Genomic DNA, 19,396 nt, shown 5'->3' with positions numbered 1-19,396 from the left:
CTGAACCACGAGGGAAGCCCAAGGTTTGATCCCTGGGTTGGGAAGATCCCTTGGAGGAGGGCATAGCAACCTACTCCAGTATTCTTGCCTGGAGAATCCCCATGGACAGAGGAGCCTTGTGGGCTACAGTCCATAGGGTTGAAAAGAGTTGGACACAACTGAGCGACTAAGCACACACACCGCTCCTTGGTAACCACGTGTGACCAAAAGGCCATGATCAAAAATGCCAATATGCGGACTTCCCTGGTGGTCCAGTGGCTAAGACTCCACATTCCCAATGCAGGGGGCCCAGGATCAGGGAGCTAGATTGCACATGCCAAACCTAAGAGTTCACATGATGGTGATTTAGTTGCTAAGTGGTGTCTGGCTCTTGCAACCCCATGAGGTGTAGCCCAACAGGCTCTGTTCATGGGATTCTCCAGGCAAGAATACTGGAGTGGGTTGCCATTTTCTTCTCCAGGGGATCTTCCTGACCTAGGGACTGAACTCGAGTCTCCTGCATTGCAGGCAGATTCTTTACTGAATGAACCACCAGGGAAGCCCTAAGAGTTCGAATAACGCAACTAAAGATCCCACATGCTGAAACTAAGACCCTGAACAGCCAAATAAATAAATAAATAAATATTTTTTAAAAATAATAATTTTTTAAATGCTGATATGCCAGAGGAGATGCAACAGGACTTGGTGGAGTGTGCTACTCAGGCATTGGAGACATATAATCAGAGAAGGACATTGCTGCCCACATCAAGAAGGTGTCTGACAAGAAGTACACCCCACCCGGCAGAGCATCATGGGGAGGAACTTTGCCGGTTACGTGACACATGAAACCAAACACTTCATCGACTTCTACCTGGGCCAAGGGGCCATTTTCTGGTTCAAATCTGGTTTAAAGCATGGACTGGGCCACATACCAAGTGATCCATCCAAAAACAAGGACTGCAGCCTAAATTCCAAATACCAGAGACTGAAATCTTCAGTCTTGCTTAAGGGAACACCTTTATCTCTGAACCTTTATTGTGTTGTTTTGCCCAGAACATTTTCTGTACTAGTTTGTTGTGGTTATACTGCAACTAGCAAAATAGCTTACATCTGTACTTATTTTCTATTCCATACCTCTCTGCCCCATGTTTTTTCTCCTGAAAATCTATTCCTTTACCGAAATAAATCAGTTGGAGAAGTATGCATTTAAAACAGAAAACTAAATTGTGTGAAAAGTTTGCATTTTTCCAACATCAGAATACAATCATTTTCTGATAGATAAAAGTAGTAATTAGGGGATTTTAAAAGGGAAGAGGTCTTAACACCGTTCCTGATTTTTAAGCCACATTCTGACTCTGGTCAATAGTGATATTTGAGGGCTCTCTTTTGGTGGCAAAATAAATTTCTGGAGTTCCACATACTATATAATGTAACTGGAAGGAATCTGTTCCTCACAGTAGCCTCCTTTGAGGAGCTCAATTCTGGGGGCTGGGTGGGAGGACAGAATGAACACTTGTTTCACTAGGGTGCACGTGTCATGGGCATCAATTTCAGGCCAGGCATGTGCACCCACAAGTAAGCCCAGCGCTCTCAGGCAGCGTTACTGATGGGTGGGGTCACGGTCCCCGGAAGTAAGGAGCAGACTGAGCCCGCCCTCCCTGCTCCCAAGGACAGGCTGCATTCACACAGAGCAGGCTCCACAAATATCCCTACTCTGTCTTTCTGAGTCTCCACCTGTGTCTCTCTATTTCATAATACAAGTCTGTCCTTCCCTGTTACGTGTGTGTATTAGTCACTCAGTTGTGTCTGACTCTTTGCGATCCCATGGACTATAGCCCACCAGGCTCCTCTGCCCATGGGATTTCTCAGGCAGGAATACTGGAGCGGGTAGCCATTTCCTTCTCCAGGAGATCTTCCTGATTCAGGGATCGAACCCAGGTCTCCTGCATTGCAGGCAGATTCTTTACCATCTGAGCTATAGGGAAGTCCCTTCCCTGTTACGTGGTTCCCTTCAATTCAGGAGGAGGGGGTAAAAGGCTCCACATTGGCCTCAGCCCGAAGACTAGTTCTCCAATCTAGCTGTACCATCGTTAAAGCTGATGCTCTGTACACTATTGATCCGAGGTGCAACCAGTTAAAAGGCAGAGAGGAAGATGAGAAGAGGACTGTCCCACCTCAAAGGCTCTCACACTTACCAGTCTGGACAGTGCTCTGGAACCAGCATAGATGATACCCACAAATAGCACTGAAGCAGGAAGCCATGTCAAAACATCAGATCTGAAAAAGAGGGAAAGAGGCCATAATATTTCTGTCCAAAAGACCTCCCTGGAAGATATGACCCTCCTATACACCAAATACAGCACCCGTGGTTGTCTAAGCATCCCCAGGTGACTGGTGAAGCCTGACACAGTCTGTATCATCAAGCGGGATGAAGGCTGACCAAAACATTCTGCCTACAGCCCATCACTCAGCCAATGATGTGGTGTTACTGGCCCCACAATCAGCCACAGACCAGCTAGAGACAGAAAGAGACTTCCTGCAGGTTGGGAGACAGAACAGACCTGATTTTTTTTTGTTAAGGAGCAGTGAACATTATTCTTTGAAATTTAAGTAGCCAGATGCTTTGAAGCCACACCAAATTCCTTTTAAATTTTTTTAAAAGCTATTTACCCAGCAAAGGGCTTCCCCAATGGCTCAGCAGGTAAAGAATTTGCCTGCAGTGCAGGAGACATAAGAGGTGCAGGTTCAATCCCTGGGTTGGGAAGATCCCCTGGAGGAGGAAAAGGACAATCCGGTCTAGTATTCCTGCTGAAAAGTCCCATGGACAAAGAAGCCTGGCAGGCTACAGTCTATGGGGTCTCAAGTGTCAGACACGACTGAGCCACTAAGCATGCACACACCTAGCAAGGTACCAAACAGCTCCATCGAACCACGAAAGGAGCCACAGTGTAAAAGGATGGAATTGAAACCAGAGCTTAAACTTGAGCTGGGTGGCCATGTGCTAAGCCTCAACAGCTAACCTGGGATGCCAGTTCAAGAAATCTCTAAGGACTTCTCAAGGGCACATTTCTTCAATTACATTGTGGCCACACCAAGAACTGCTTTTTCAACCCAGCTGAGGGTCTTGCTCTCCTCAAGAAAAGCAAAATCCCAGGCTTTACGTAGAGCACACATTACTGATGTGTGCTTTCCCCATTAGTTACAAATGCATTCAGTTGGCTAATGCAAGTTCCCAGAGTCACTCTAATAATAAATATGAATTAATGAAAGCATTCCTGCAGGATATAACATAATAATCCCAAGTAACTCAATGAACTGCTCTCCTCGGATGGTGCCTGTTCATGAAATGTTCTTTGTTAATTGGATTAACATGAGCAGGGACTTTATCTATCATCAGACCTGCTTTTTGCACAACCTCCCAGAAAATGCAGCATGGAAATGCTTTTAGTCTCAAATAAGGCCTTCAAACCCTACCTCCTGTACACATTCATTCAGCCAAAACTCATAGCAACTGCCAAGGTGCTCACAGCAGAGTTAATATTACCAGCATCACCACTGACATTGTTTGAGCCTTTCCTACAAACTAGGCCCGGTGCTAAATATTTTCTATGCTGTTATCATTTTAAAAATCTGCACAACAGGGACTTCCCTGGAGGTCCATCAGTCGGGAGTCTGCCTTCCAGTGCAGGGTATGTGGGTTCAAGCCCTGGTTGAGGAATTATGATCCTATATGCTGGGCGGTGTGGCCAAAATAAATAAACAAAAACAAAACAGTATTGACTGTTCAGCTTGAAAATACCACCAACATTTTTAAAATGTGTATTTTTTTTTAAAAAGAGAAAGTTTAGGCAAAATTAGAAGATATGTACAAATAAACATTTTTTTTTCTGGATGAAAATTGTCAGCAGACTCTGAAAAGCAACTGGGACCTCTGAAAAGGTTGTAATGCAAAGTTTTGAAACACAAAAAAATGAGGGAAAAATCTCTTAATTGTAGCAAAGTCTTTACCACCAAAGACTTGTCATCCCAAGTGAAGCCATCTTAGACTTCTGGACTCCAGAAGTGTAAGATAATAAATTTGTGTTATTTTTAAGTGGAAAAAAATTCTATCTCTGTAAGTACTATAAGTATGGAGCATGGCATAAGGTCTGACTAAATCTTCCTCCATATCTTACTACTAGAGTAGAATTTTTTTCCCTCAATAAAACATGTTTCTTTTTGTTATTAAAAAAAAAGAAAGGGGACTTCCCTGGTGGTCAGGTGGTTAAGACTTCGCCATCCAATGCAGGGGGTGCCAGTTAGACCCCTGGTTGGGGAGCTAAGATCCTACATGCCTCATGGACAAAAATCCAAAAAATGTACCACAGAAACAATATTGTAAGAAATTCAATAAAGACTTTTTAAAAAAAAAAGAAAGAAAGAACTTCAACCAGAAAAAAAATATACACAGGCTGCTTCAGGAATTCTAATTTGGATCTCTGGCTTCCAGAGTTTTCACAACTGTGAGTGGGTCTCACAATATGGAGGGGTCAGACCTTTCAACAGCTACTGGGGCAGGTAAAATCCAGGACAACTGAACTTTCCATGATCTTCCAGGCAGTGTGGAGACAAGGTGAAGACACGAGCTGCGAGGGTGGTGCTTCTTAGTGTTTTTGTCATCTCTTAAAGCAGTTCTTTAAAATCCTTTCTTCAGGAAGAAAGGAAACTATAATTTTGACATCCTAGTTAGCTCAGCTAAAACTGAGGATTCTTTTCTCAGAAGATATAGCAGTAAGTGATGAAAATCATATCTAGTTCTGGGCACTGGAGACTATAATCTTGTAACAGTCACATGGTTGCCCAAGTCTCGGAAATTATGATTAGCTCTCTTCACTTCCAAGGACTGTTCCAGCAGTCAGCTAACTTTAACCAAGAGCTCTAAGAGACCGACAGATTTCACTCACATCTCTGGGTGGGCTGTGCCCTGTCTTCTAGGTGGGGGTTATCTAGGGGTCATCAAGGTCATCTAGGGGTGGGGGCAGGAAGGATGCACAAATACAGAGCAGGGGGTTGTATGTAGTAGAAAGAATACGGTCAGGCAAACCTTCCTACTCAGCAGGTCTATATCCCAACTCTAAAGCCAGTTGGTTTTTACCCCAGCTCAAAAGCTAGTTTGCAGTGAAAGCTCACTTTTTTCATTTATAAAATAAGGATAATAATGTTCAAAAGGCTACTGAGATGATTAGCTAAGAGAATGAATAAGCAGCATCTGGGGCAGTGCACGGCACGTTAAAAACAATATTCAATAAATGTTCTGCTTCTGGGTTTTCCATACATAACTCCAAGGACAGGAGCCACTAGGAAAGATTGAGAGATCTGCCTAAATAAAATGGCCAAAAATATCATGAAGAAAATGAACTAACAAGATGATTAACAAACCAGGAAAAATATAGGCAACACATAAAAGTGGTTGGAGTTTAACATGCTTGATGTAGGATGAGTGTTTATAAATCAATGACAGAAGAACCAATTCCCCAAAAGAAAAAAGAAAAACAGTCAAATGACAAAAATAGGTTTTGTGTCTCTCTCTCATACCCATATACACACAAGAAATACAAATGGCCAATAAACATATGAAAAATTATTCAACGTCCATTATACTACAAGAATATTAAAATTAAACAATGATATACTGGACTTTCCTGGTAACAGAGTAGACAGGAATCTGCTTGTTAATGCAGGGGACATGGGTTCGATCCCTGGTTCTGAAGGAGCAACTAAGCCCACGTGCCGCAACTACTGAGTCGATGTGCTGCAATTAGTGAAGCCCGCCTAGTTAGAGCCTGTGCTCTGCAACAAGAGAAGCACTACGATGAGAAGCCTAGGCACTGCAAGCAGAGTAGCGTCTGCTCTTTGCAACAAGAGAAAGCCCAAGCATAGCCACAGAGACCCAGCAGAGCTAAAAATAAATAAATAAATAATTTAAAAACTAAGCCAATCTTTAAAAAAAAACAATAATATACCAAGTTTTGCCCAAGAAACTATCAGTTTTTAAAAAGTGATATGTAATAAAGGGGGTCATAAAATTAATGCCTTCATATACTGCTGTGGGATATGTGTGTAAGTGTTAGTCGCTCAGTATGTCCAACTCTTTGCGACCCCATGGACTGTAACCTGCCAGCCTCCTCTATCCATGGGATGGATTCTCCAGGCAGTAACACTGGAGTGGGTTGCCATTTCCTTCTGCAGGGGATCTTCCCAAGCCAGGGATTAAACCCAGGTCTCCTACACTGCAGGCGGATTCTTTACCACCTAAGCCATCAGGGAATCTAAATTGGTATTTTTCTGGAGGCTATGTACTTTATTATTTATTATTGCTGTTGAGGAAGTACTTAAAGATATCTATGATGATGTTTCCACTGATAAGTGGAATAAAACTGCATTGACCTCACTGTTGATCATCAAATATTCTTCAGCCTGTAGCCCTCACCCTCCAGATACCTGCATGGTTCACTCTTTCATGTACTCAGATCTCTACTCAAAAGTCATGTTATCCCTGAATCCTTCTTACTCATGCCATACAAAATAACAACCATCACCCCATCCACTGGCTCACACTTGGGCGCACACACATACACACCATCCACTTATCCAGCTCCACTTTTCTCTACACCTATCACATCATCCATTTACATTTCATTTGTTCCTTGTCTGTCTACCTCCATTAGAATATAGCAAGGGTTTTGGTTTGTTCTGTTCCTTGTTTATCCCATACACCTAAAACAATATCTGGCTTATACAATAGATGCTCACATATGTGCTGAATGAATCGCCATGAATTATTTTTGTAACTTAAAATAAAAAAAGTTTTCACTGCTCTTGCTAATTCAGTACAAAGCAACAAGATACATCAGGAAACTGAAGTCATGACCCTAATTCACATTTCTTCCTCTGCTTTTCTCAAGCCCTCAGAGACTGTTCCCAACAGAACTGTGGGTGCTTACAGCTACTCAGTTTCCAAGGACAGGGATGAAAGCAAAAAATTCCTATATCCTGTCATCTGCCTCTTTAAAATGGCCCCAGTGGAGGAGTTGTAACTATTTCAAATTCAATAAACATTTACAACAATCACGTTGTAACCTACAACCGAGACAACAAAAAACTAACTGCATTAAAAAACAAACGTTTTTCTTCAATAGACAAGAATTTAGAAACTTGGAATAGAGGCAAAGTTATTTTGTTTCCTATGATAACTGAATCTCTTTTTCTTATTAAAAAATGGTGCCTTCCACAAAGAGTCAGACACAACTGAGCGACTTCACTTTCACTTTTCACTTTCACGCATTGGAGAAGGAAATGGCAACCTACTCCAGTGTTCTTGCCTGGAGAATCCCTTGGACAGAGGAGCCTGGTGGGCTGCCATCTATGGGGTTGCACAGAGTTGGACACGACTGAAGCGACTTAGCAGCAGCAGCAGCAGCAGCATGTTAGAAAATTTTGAAAACACAGATTATCAAGAAAAACATTATAATTACAGTCCTACTACCCAAAGATAACCACTGTTAATACCTTGTTTCATCTCTTTCCAAACAGTACCCATATGCACATATACAAACACTTCAACAAAAATTGGATGCAACTATACAGGTTGCTTTATAACCTGCTTAACATCTTCCCATGTCAAAAAGGTCATCCCCAACTTATTAATAATTATATCCTATGCTGGTGGGCTACAATCTATAGGGTTGCAAAGAGTCAGACACAACTGAGTGACTGAGCACTAGCTTTTTACTATTCTAATGCAGTGATGATTATCCTTGACTATATCCTCCTCTCATATTCATGATGTTTTCACAATATTCAAAATACATTTCCTGAAGGGAATTGCTGTTCAAAGATACACCTATTAAAGTTTGCAACTGGTTATATAATTGCCTTCCAAGGACCTATACTGATTCACTCTCTGCTATGAACTGCATGTTAATGCCCTCCCAAAATTTATATGTTGAAATTCTGACCTAAGGGTCAGATGTGATGCGAGGAGGCAGGGCCCTTGGGAGGTAATCAGATCATCAGGGTGTGGCCCTCATGATGGAATTAGTGCCCCTGTAAGAAGAGACACAAGAACATGCCTCCTCTATTCTCTCTGCTTCATCGATCTCTCTCTCTCTCTTTCTCTTTCCTATACACACCACCACCATGTAAAGACACAGCAAGAAAGAGTTCATGCATACGTGTGTGCTCAGTTGCTAAGTTGTGTCCAACTCTTTGTGACCCCATGGACTGGAGCCTGCCAGATTCCTCTGTCCATGGGATTTCCCAGGCAAGAATACTGGAGTGGGTTGACATTCCTCCTCCAGGGGATCTTCCCAACCCAGGGATTGAACCCGAGTCTCCTGAACTGGCAGGCAGATTCTTTACCACTGAGCCACCAGGGAAGCCCAGCAAGAAAGCAGACATTTATAAACCCAGAAGATGCCTTCCCCAGAACCCAGCCACACTGGCACCTTGATCCTGGACATCCCAGCCTCCAGAACTGTGAGAGAGAAATGTCTAATGTCTGTTGTTTAAGCCCACAGTCTTTTGTGGGCAGCCTAAAATGATGGAGATGATCCTTGGCAGCTCCAACACTGTGTGATTCCAAGACACTCAACAGCGTGTCTATTAGGAACAAAGGAGCACCTCCTCTCCACCTTTAATTCATAAGGTGGCACCATCTGGGCCTCCCACGATGGTTTACTCTTGCATTGTTCTATCAAAGGAGGCAAGACAGGATTAAATCCTGAGAAGGTCCTGACAGAATCTGAAGTCTCTGTGGTTCCAGGGCCTCTGGGGAGCTGTTGAACCAAGTGCATGCGCGCGTGTGTGTGTGTGTGTGTGTGTGTGTGTGTGTGTGTGTGTGTGTGTGTGTGTGTGTGTGTGTGTGTAGGAGGGATCTCATAGCAACTCTTTTTGAGAGAGACTGCAGACTGTACTCTGTTGAAGGACTATTTGCTATGGGGTCTGCTTTAAAAAGAGTGGTGACATACAATTTTTCCTACATGATTTATTAGAACAAATGTTGCATCTCGTTTGCATTGTGTACTTTTTGTTTTCTGCTTCTGCACACTCTACTGTCCCTAAGAACCCTGATGAATAAAGCATTTTGCAAGAAGCTAACAATAGTCTGTTGGCATGAATCTTAAAACTGTTGTTATTGAGATGAAGGCTAATTAAATTAAATCACTTGTTTTTCAAATAGAGCGTGCATTATTGAAGGAACATCTGCTCTCTGAAAACACTCAGTTTATCTGTTCATGGGAGCCTGGCAGGATCCTTAAGCTGAATTCTTGAAAACTCTGTGTTATACTGACACCTAGTGACCCAAAAGCTGTTTCCAAACATGAAAACAGCCCATGAACAAGAGATCAGGGAGCTTCCCTGGTGGCTCAGAGGTAAAGAATCTGCCTGCCAATGCAGGAGACTCGGGTTCGATCCCTGGACCAGGACGATCCCCTGAAGTAGGAGACGGCAACCCACTCCAGTATTATTGCCTGGAGAATTCCATGGACAGAGGAGCCTGATGGGCTACAGTCCATGGGGTTGCAAAGAGTTGGACATGACTGAGCACAAGTTAAGTCCCCGAATATGAAGTGAGGCAGGATAGAAGAGGTACATATCTCATCTCTAATAGACGGGAGAAAGAAAACAAGCACCTTTCTCATACACAGGGTCCAGGGGACTGCAAATGCAAGTTAACGTGCAAGACCTAACAGGTTAGGGATGTTTACATTTCATACCAGGGACTTAAGAGGTCAGAAAGGGCCACGTGGACTGGGAGTGACAGTGCCACATGGTGAGCCTATCATAAATGAGTTCAGCAGATTCCTTGGCACTGAGTGGTCTGGGCAAGGCCTGCAGTGTCAAAGGTCAGAAGATCCCATCCAGAGAAAGACCAATACTGCATGGTATCACTTATATGGGTCACCTTTTTTTAGAAAGTCAAACTTCATAGCAACTGAGAAGAAAAGTAGTTGTCAGTGGCTAGGGAATGGGGGGAACAGCTCTGTTTGATAAAAGGACACAAAATTTCAGCTACAAGGTGAATAATGTATATTGATTGTTGGCGAACAATGAACAATGTATTCTATGAGGATCTAATATATCATACGGTGATCACAATTGCTAACATTGTACCCTATAACTGAAATTTGCTAATAAACTTAACTGTTCTCCCCAAATAAATAAACAACTGAGGTGACGGATGCCTTTATTAACTGCAAGGTGGGAATCTTTCACAATGTGTGTATATATATATACATAAAATTACATCACCACACTGTATACTTTGTGCATGTGCATGCTCAGTTGCTCAGTCGTGTCCAACTCTTTGCGACCCCATGGACTGTAGCCCCAGGCTCCTCTGTCCATGGGATTCTCCAGGCAACAATACTGCAGCAGGTTGCCATCTCCTAATCCAGGGGATGTTCCCCACCTAGGGACTAAACCCATGTCTCCTGTGTCTCAGGTGAATTCTTAACCCACTGGGCCACCTGAGAAGCTTCACTGTGTACTCTGAATAACTTTAAATTGTATTTGTGAAGGATACTTCAAAAAAAGTTGATACTTCAGGGGGACTTCCCTGGTGGTCCAGTAGTTAAGAATCCACCTGCCAATGCAGAAGACGCTGGTTCAATCCCTGGTCCGGGAAGATTTGACATGCTGCGGGGCAACCAAGCCCATGTGCCACAACCTCTGAAACCTGAGGGCCCTAGAGCCCGTGCTCCGCAACAAGAGAAGCCACCACAATGAGAAGCCCCTGTGCCACAGCTAGAGAAAGCCCACGTGCATTAATGGAGAACAAAAGCAGCCTCAAAAAAGCTGACACTTAAAAAAATCTTGTCCTTTTACTATCACTGGCCTCCTGGACTCCCCCCAGGTACTACCCCAATCACCAGACCAACACCAATCAGATTTTATTCCCTATTTTATCCTTTTGGTGGTTCTTAGCATATTTCCTGAGGAAGTTTTGAAAGCTGGCTTTATTATTCCCCCAAAGTAATTCCAACATATGCATATGTGTAAAGTATTCCTCTGGAGCAAAAACAACAGGGAAGAATATCACATGAATTTGAGTGCTAACTTTCCTCCGTGAGCAAAGATCACGTTTTGGAAAAATATGAGTCACTCAAAATGAAATGTCAATACAACACTATTTGGGATATTTGGACCACCAGTAGCTTTGACAAAGATGGACTAGCTCACTTAAAAACCAATAAATAATCAATAATTAAAAAGAAGTACAATCTCAACCCTAGCTGGCTGTCTCAATGTTCATTTCTTTAGGGACAGGGCTGAGTTAATTTGCAAGTTTTACCAAAGATATTTGTTAAGGTTCTCCAGCAAAGACTCTCAGTGGAAAATTAAGGGGTAGGGGCTTCTTCATCTATTAGAAATCTCTGGTCACAAAGGTATTATGACACAGGTTGTTGTTTTTCTAATGTAGAATTTCTCAAATGAAGACCTTGAAAGTCAAACTTTTTCCCCATATATATAGTGGACAAAAAGTGACAAGCAGGCTAAAGGTTCCTCTTAAAATACTTTTACTTAAACATACAGCCTGGTAACACAGGAGCCAGGAAATGACATCTAAAGTCTCCAGGGAGAGACTTCCCTGATGGTCCAGTGGTTAAGAAAGTGCACGTCCATCACAGGGAGGCATGGGTTCAATCCCTGGTCAGGGAACTAAGATTCTGGATGCCCCAAGGTACAGCCAAAATAAATAAATAATTTTTAAATAAAATAAAGTCTCCAGTGAATTTACAACTGAGTCTGTCCTCAGCAGTGGTTCTAGAATCTAACAGAAGGACATGGCCTCACTGTGCTACGACAGTTGTCAGCTGAAACAAGTCACAATGTTCATTCAGGATCACATTTTGCAGATACAGAAAGCTCACACTCAGGCCTTCCAACATCTGCTAGAAAAATCACTGCAATGTTCTGCAAAGGTTTGACAACAGCAGGAGCCACTGTAGAATGACAAGCTTGTAACTGAAAACCAGTGCTATCTTTCCCAAGATAGAGCCTCCCAGGGTATCATCCAGCACCCGGTAATAACAACTGGGTGCTGGGCAAACATCCTGGGAGGAGAACGATTCCATCGGGTCAGTTGGTGGAGTCAGTACAGGACATGGCCAGAGGCTGACCCACACAGCAGTCATGGCCTCTCTGCAATAGAAGAAGCATTGTGTGAGGTTCTGTGACTTGTTTGAGAGGGAATCTAGGATTCTCCTGTGTTCCCGGCTACCAGGACAGTTTAAATGAACTCTCAATGGCGTAGGCTATTAAAGACCAATTTGGAGAGGGTGGGATGAATTGAGAGAGTAGCATTGAAATATATACACATGGTGAGTGCATGCTAAGTCACTTCAGTCGTGTCTGTCTCTTTGCGACCCTGTAGACTGTAGACCACCAGGCTCCCCCGTCCATGGGATTCTCCAGGCAAGAATACTGGAGTGGGTTGCCATGCCCTCCTCTAAAGGATCTTCCTGACCCAGGGATCGAAACTGTGTCTTTTATGTCTTCTGCATTGGCAGGCAGGTTCTTTACCACTAGTGCCACCTGGGAAGCCCATACACATGATAAATACATATACTTACCATGCGTAAAATAGATAGCTAGTAGGAAGTTGCTATATAACACAGGGAGTTCAGCCCAGTGCTCTATGACAACCTAGAGGGGCAGGAAGGAGACAGGGGAGGCAAGCGCAAGAGGGAGAGGATAATAATGTATACTTAAGGCTGATTCACATTGTTGTATAGCAGAAACCCACACAACATTGTAAAGCAATTATCCTCCAATTAAAAAATAAAAAATAAAAAGGACCAATTTGGGACCTGCCCTCCATGGGTGAGAGGTTCAGCTGGTAAAGAATCCGCCCACAATGTGGGAGACCTGGGTTCGATCCCTGGGTTGGGAAGATCCCTGGAGAAGAGAAAGGCTACCCACTCCAGTATTCTGGCCTGGAGAATTCCATGGATGGTATAGTCCATGTGGTCACAAAGAGTTGGACATGACTGAGTGACTCTCACTTTCACTCCATGGGTGACAGGGATGTCCATGATGTCACTGGGAACTCCAAACTGTCTTCCGAGGGTCATTTCCTTTCTGAGCAGAGCCCAGCCTCTACTATCTCTGCATAAGTCCACAGTCACACAGCGAACAAGTCCAGTCACACAGCAAAGCTGGACTTTGGTTCTCTACTGACATCATCGGAAAGCCAAGCCTGGTAGGAAACAGCAGCCACAGCAAACACAAACCCAGTTCTGCCCAGCCCATGCAGGTGCCCTGGGCCTGGGTCCCTGCCATTTGCTACCTGGTAACACCCCTCTGCCCAGGGCCAGGGGTGACTGGAAATTCTGAGCTGTGACACCCGATATCAATTACAAGACCCACTACAAACTAAGACGCTAGAATCTTTGCCAAGAAGTTTAACTGGGCTGATATCTTGTATGTGGCTGTGAAATCACCAAAGAAGTCTAGGGGATAAAACTAAAAAAAGTCTCTGGGAGCTTTAGCAAGGGGACTAAAAAGAAATATGATGATGGCTCTTCTGAGATGGGTAACATCTATCTTTATGTGTGTTCAAGGGACAACGGTGTCTTGTGGGTTTCAAACTTCTCTGTTGAGAACTACTTCTTTCAAGGAAAGCATCTTGAGTATCTTTGGCTTTATCAAGTTCTACTAGTCATTTCCCCCTTCCCCCCTCAAAAAAAAAAGCAATAAAAATATGAAGAAATTCATCAACAGATGAATGGATACACCAAATGCAGTATACAATGTGCTATATAAACAAAATGTGGTCTATGTACACAACGAAAAGCCTTAACAAGGAAGGGAATGTTGACACAATCTTCAACATAGATGTAGCTTGTAGGCATTATGCCAAGTGAAGTAAACCAGTCACAAAAGGACAAATACTATATAACTCTACTTAAAGGAGGTACCCAGAGTAGGTAAATTCATAGAGACAGAAAATGTAACAGAGCTTTACCAGGGGCAGGGGTGGTAGAGAGAGAGGGGAGCTATCATCTATTTATTTATTTTTTATTTTGCCGGTCTTCAAGGTATGTAGGGCCTTAGTTTTCTCACCAGGAAACATGCCACCCACAGTGGAACCATGGAGTCTTAATTATCAGATCACGAGGGAAGTCCTGTAGCTATATTTTTTTAGGATTTTTTTTTTTAAATGCCAGAGCTATCATTTAATGGGTACAGAGTTTCTGTTTGGAATGATAAAAAGTTCTGGAAATGGATGGTGGTAATGGTTGCACAATATTGTGAACATACTTAAATGCCACTGAACTGTATACTTAAAAACCATTTTAAAACAGTAAATGTTATGTTATGTATCTTTTACATACCCAAAAATGTTTAAGTATGAACATGACTCTGCAACCCCATGGACTGTAGCCGGCCAGGCTCCTCTGTCCATGGGATTCTCCAGACAAGAATACTGGAATGGGTTACCATTTCCTTCTCCAGGGGATCTTCCCAATCCAGGGATTGAACCCATGTCTCTTGAGTCTCCAGCACTGGCAGTCTGATTCTTTACCACTAGCACCACCTGGGAATCCCTAAGGTAATGTTTAAATGACCATTATGAACAAGTAAATAATTCTCATCAGAAACTACAAGCTAATCACAGTCAGGAACACTGGAAGAGCAGAAGATCCATGTTGATCAGCCCTGGTAGACCTTAGTCCAAAATCTGACAGCCAACTCTGTTGCTTCTGTGGAGGAATACATTCAACTATTCAGAGTCCAAATGCTTTATTATTTAACTAAATCATAGAACTATCACAGGCTTTGTGAATTCAGGGCCCACATTTGTTTAAATGGAGACCCAGTTCTCACTAAACTATATACCATAATAATGGAGTATAAGACATGTGCTCAATATCACCTATGAAATCCCAGAAGTCTCTGTATTTTATCAAGTTGAGAACACTCTACCATGGAAATGCAAGAGTATGACTTAATGAACTATTCCTTCAGATTAGTGAAGCATCTCATGTGGGATATTCTTTCAGAACATGAACTATGATGTAATAGGGTCAGGGAAATTAATCCACACCCAAGTTCCCAGGGCCTCACCCTTGTCAAACCTCTTCAGAACAGTATTTTGTTCTCCAATTATATGTTTTCAGGAGAAGCCAAAATTATTAATATTTATACTGGTCTCATTCTCAACGCTTCTCCAGTATGCTAAGCTAAGGGGTAACTTAGCAAGGAAGCAGCTTATCTTCAAGGAGAAGTTGGGCAGATAACTCGGAACACAAGGCAAATGACTTGGCCTGATGATTCAACTGGGATGTTTACCTTATTTGTGTAAATCTTAACTTCATTTTCTTTCCATTTTCTACAGCATTTCAGGTGAAGCATGATGTTCTCAAAGAATCATGAGGATTTACCTATGTGAGGATTTATCTATGATTCACATAGCCAATTCAGATGATCATTTTAGCTGAAAAATGTCATAGTCTTTGACATTTCTTTTAAATCTAATTGAAAAGCGGTCTTAATAGAATCGTAACAACAATGTGTGACTGAATTGGAGCCTGGATCAGAATTTTTGTGGACAGGGTTATAAAGAACATTATTAAGGAAACTGGCAAAATAAATATTGGTCTACAGATGAGATAATAGTATTGTATCAGTGTTAATTTCCTCATTTTGATAACTACTTCAGTCATGTAAGAGAAAATCCTTGCTCTTAAGAAATATATACTCAGCAATTTAGAATTAAAGAAAATCTGCTATTTACTTTAAAATAATTCAGAAAAAATTACTGTATACATATATATGTATATATTAAGAGAAAATGATAATAGAAGCAAGGTAAAACAATAATTGGGAAATCTGAATAAAGAGTATGGAACCTCTTTATACTGTTTTGTAAGCAGGAAAGAATTTCAAAATAAAAAATTTATCCCCCAAATTGAAAGTTGATTTAATAACTTACTCATAGTGAGCCTATAATCTAAAACAAAGTCAAATTAATATGGCATTATAATTTTTATATCTCAATTTATTTTAACATTACATTAGTGGCATTAACCAGGAAAACTCGACTTGAGTTCTACTTGATTATAAAGCCATTGAATCTCAAGATTAGGAGGGAATTAAGAGATCAAACAACTCAAATAAACATGAGTATTTCCCAGTGTTAATACCATGCAAAACAAATAACATACAAGGAAGCAGGGTATGAATCACGAATGAAGCACGGAAGAGGCAATTCTACCTTGAACGGCTGTTGATCTCCACCCAGCCCAGCTTCCATGACACATGAAGCAGAAGCCCAGCAACCAGTGTCTGCCACCTGAAAAGGAAGAGGGCCAGGGTGAAGTTAAGAGTGCCGCGTCTCATGGTTCACCCCCGCAGACGTGCTGACCGGCAAATACACACGTGAGCCTTCTTACAGCTCTTTTCTACCACTTTCTCCTAATCATCATCCCAGCTCTAGACCTGTCCTTCTCAACCTCCGCTATTGCCCCGAGTCCAGCTGCACCATTCCCTGCTGACACTGACCCTCTCCTCTTCTTATTCTATCTAGACTTTTCCTGAACAATCTCACCCACAGCCAACATGTCTCCATGACCTTGCACTGGTGAGTCCCAAACCCCCCTTCTCACGGGATACAGCCATCCTGACACCTACCCCAAGCTCCTGATGATAAAACATAACCTGGGATATTCTTTAGAAGATGGCGGAGGAATAGGACGGGGAGACCACTTTCTCCCCTACAAATTCATTGAAAGAACATTCGAACGCTGAGCAAACTTCACAAAACAACTTCTGACCGCTAGCAGAAGACATCAGGCGCCCAGAAAAGCAGGCCATCATTTTCGAAAGGAGCGCCCCTCCCTCCCCACAGCACGACTGAACAAGCGAACCTGAACAAGAGACCACCTCCGCCCGCCTGTGTCAGGGCGGAAATTAGACACTGAAGAGACCGGCAAACAGAAGCCAAATAAACAAAGGGAACCATTTCAGAAGGGACTGGTGCAACAGATTAAAATCCCTGTAGGTAACACCGACTACACCAGAAGGGGCCTATAGATATTGAGAAGTGTAAGCTGGAACGGGGAGCTATCTGAAACTGAACTGAACCCACACTGACCGCAACAGGTCCAGAGAAATTCCTAGATATATTTTTACTTTTTTTTTAATTAAAAAAATATATAAAAGGTAATTTAAAAAAATTTTTTTAATTTTTTATCTTTTATTTTCTTTTAAAATTCCCTATTACTCCTCCATTACTCCTTAACTTTCATTTTCATTTTCATATATTTTTACTATTTTCTTTATTAGAAAAAAAAATTTTTTTATTTTTTCTCTATTTTCTTTTAAAGTCCTCTATTACTCCTCTATTACTCCTTAATTTTCATTTTCATTTCACTATAACCTTGCAAAAAAAAAATAAGAGGCCCTATTTTTAAACTGAACTTCATATATATTTCTAACATTTTTTGTGTTTTTGTTTTTGTTTTTAATATTGTATTTTTAAGAGTCTAACCTCTACTCTAGATTTTTAATCTTTGTTTTTCAGTATTTGATATCAATATTGGACATTTAAGAATCCAATATTCAGTACCCATTTTTACTCAGGAGTGTGTTGATTACTCTGTCCCACTTTTGACTCTCAGTTTTCTCCCTCAGATCACCTCTATTTCCTCCCTCCCCCTTCTCTTCCAAATCCAATATTGTGAATCTCTGTGGGTGTCTGGGCTACGGAGAACACTTTGGGAACAGAGAACTGCGTAGATCTGTCTCTCTCCTCTTGAGTCCCCCTTTTTCTCCTCCTGCTCATCTCTATCTCCCTCCTCCCTCTCCTCTTCTTCATGTAACTCTGTGAACCTCTCTGGGTGTCCCTCACGGTGGAGAATCTTTTCACAATTAACCTAGAAGTTTTATTATTAGTGCAGTGCTGTATAGTTGAACAAGTCTTGAGACTACTGGAAGAATAAGACTGAAATCCAGAGGCAGGAGATTTAAGCCCAAAACCTGAGAACACCAGAAAACTCCTGACTACACGGAACATTAAGTAATAAGAGACCATCCAAAAGCCTCCATACCTACACTGAAACCAACCACCACCCAAGAGCCAATAAGTTCCAGAGCAAGACACACCATGCAAATTCTCCAGCAACGCAGGAACATAGCCCTGAGCGTCAATATACAGGCTGCCCAAAGTCACACCTAACACATAGACCCATCTCAAAACTCACTACTGGACACTCCATTGCACTCCAGAGTGAAGAAATCCAGTTCCACGTGCCAGAACACCGACGCAAGCTTCCCTAACCAGGAAACCTTGACAAGCCAATCGTCCAACCCCACCCACTGGGTGAAACCTCCACAATAAAAAGGAACCACAGACCACCAGAATACAGAAAGCCCACTCCAGACACAGCAATTTAAACAAGATGAAAAGGCAGAGAAATACCCAACAGGTAAAGGAACATGAAAAATGCCCACCAAGTCAAACAAAAGAGGAGGAGATAGGGAATCTACCTGAAAAAGAATTTAGAATAATGATAATAAAAATGATCCAAAATCTTGAAAACAAAATGGAGTTACAGATAAATAGCCTGGAGACAAGGATTGAGAAGATGCAAGAAATGTTTAACAAGGACCTAGAAGAAATAAAAAAAGAGTCAATTAAAAATGAATAATGCAATAAATGAGATCAAAAACACTCTGGAGGGAACCAAGAGTAGAATAACAGAGACAGAAGATAGGATAAGTGAGGTAGAAGATAAAATGGTGGAAATAAATGAAGCAGAGAGGAAAAAAGAAAAAAGAATCAAAAGAATGAGGACAACCTCAGGGACCTCTGGGACAATGTGAAATGCCCCAACATTCGAATCATAGGAGTCCCAGAAGAAGAAGACAAAAAGAAAGGCCATGAGAAAATACTCGAGGAGATAATAGCTGAAAACTTCCCTAAAATGGGGAAGGAAATAGTTACACAGGTCCAAGAAACCCAGAGAGTCCCAAACAGGATAAACCCAAGGTGAAACACCCCAAGACACATATTAATCAAATTAACAAAGATCAAACACAAAGAACAAATATTAAAAGCAGCAAGGGAGAAACAACAAATAACACACAAAGGGATTCCCATAAGGATAACAGCTGATCTATCAATAGAAAACCTCCAGGCCAGAAGGGAATGGCAGGACATACTTAAAGTAATGAAAGAGAATAACCTACAAACCCTAGATTACTGTATCCAGCAAGGATCTCATTCAGATATGAAGGAGAATTCAAAAGCTTTACAGATAAGCAAAAGCTGAGAGAATTCAGCACCACCAAGCCAGCTCTTCAACAAATGCTAAAGGATCTTCTCTAGACAGGAAATACAGAAAGGTTGTATAAACGTGAACCCAAA

General features: G+C 41.9%; 1 protein-coding gene across 11 annotated transcripts in view; it reads right to left on the bottom strand.

Annotated features, from left to right (window-relative positions):
• The window catches only part of TMEM241 (transmembrane protein 241), a 112,263-nt gene that overhangs the window by 80,535 nt on the left and 12,332 nt on the right, over nucleotides 1-19,396 (bottom strand). For 9 of the 11 annotated variants that reach the window (XM_043443744.1, XM_043443749.1, XM_043443748.1 and 6 more), the window contains 2 exons: nucleotides 16,244-16,321; nucleotides 2,175-2,256 (listed from right to left, as the gene is read on the bottom strand). In XM_043443744.1, coding sequence (XP_043299679.1) covers nucleotides 2,175-2,256; nucleotides 16,244-16,321 — 160 coding nt within the window. Of the gene's footprint in view, nucleotides 1-2,174; nucleotides 2,257-15,318; nucleotides 15,577-16,243; nucleotides 16,322-19,396 lie in introns of those variants that run through there. The other 2 variants (XM_043443747.1, XM_043443753.1) reach the window with 2 other exon arrangements.

Source organism: Cervus canadensis, chromosome 23 (genome assembly GCF_019320065.1).
Source record: "Cervus canadensis isolate Bull #8, Minnesota chromosome 23, ASM1932006v1, whole genome shotgun sequence".
NCBI lineage: Eukaryota > Metazoa > Chordata > Mammalia > Artiodactyla > Cervidae > Cervus > Cervus canadensis.
This window is presented reverse-complemented; position numbering and strand designations above follow the sequence as displayed.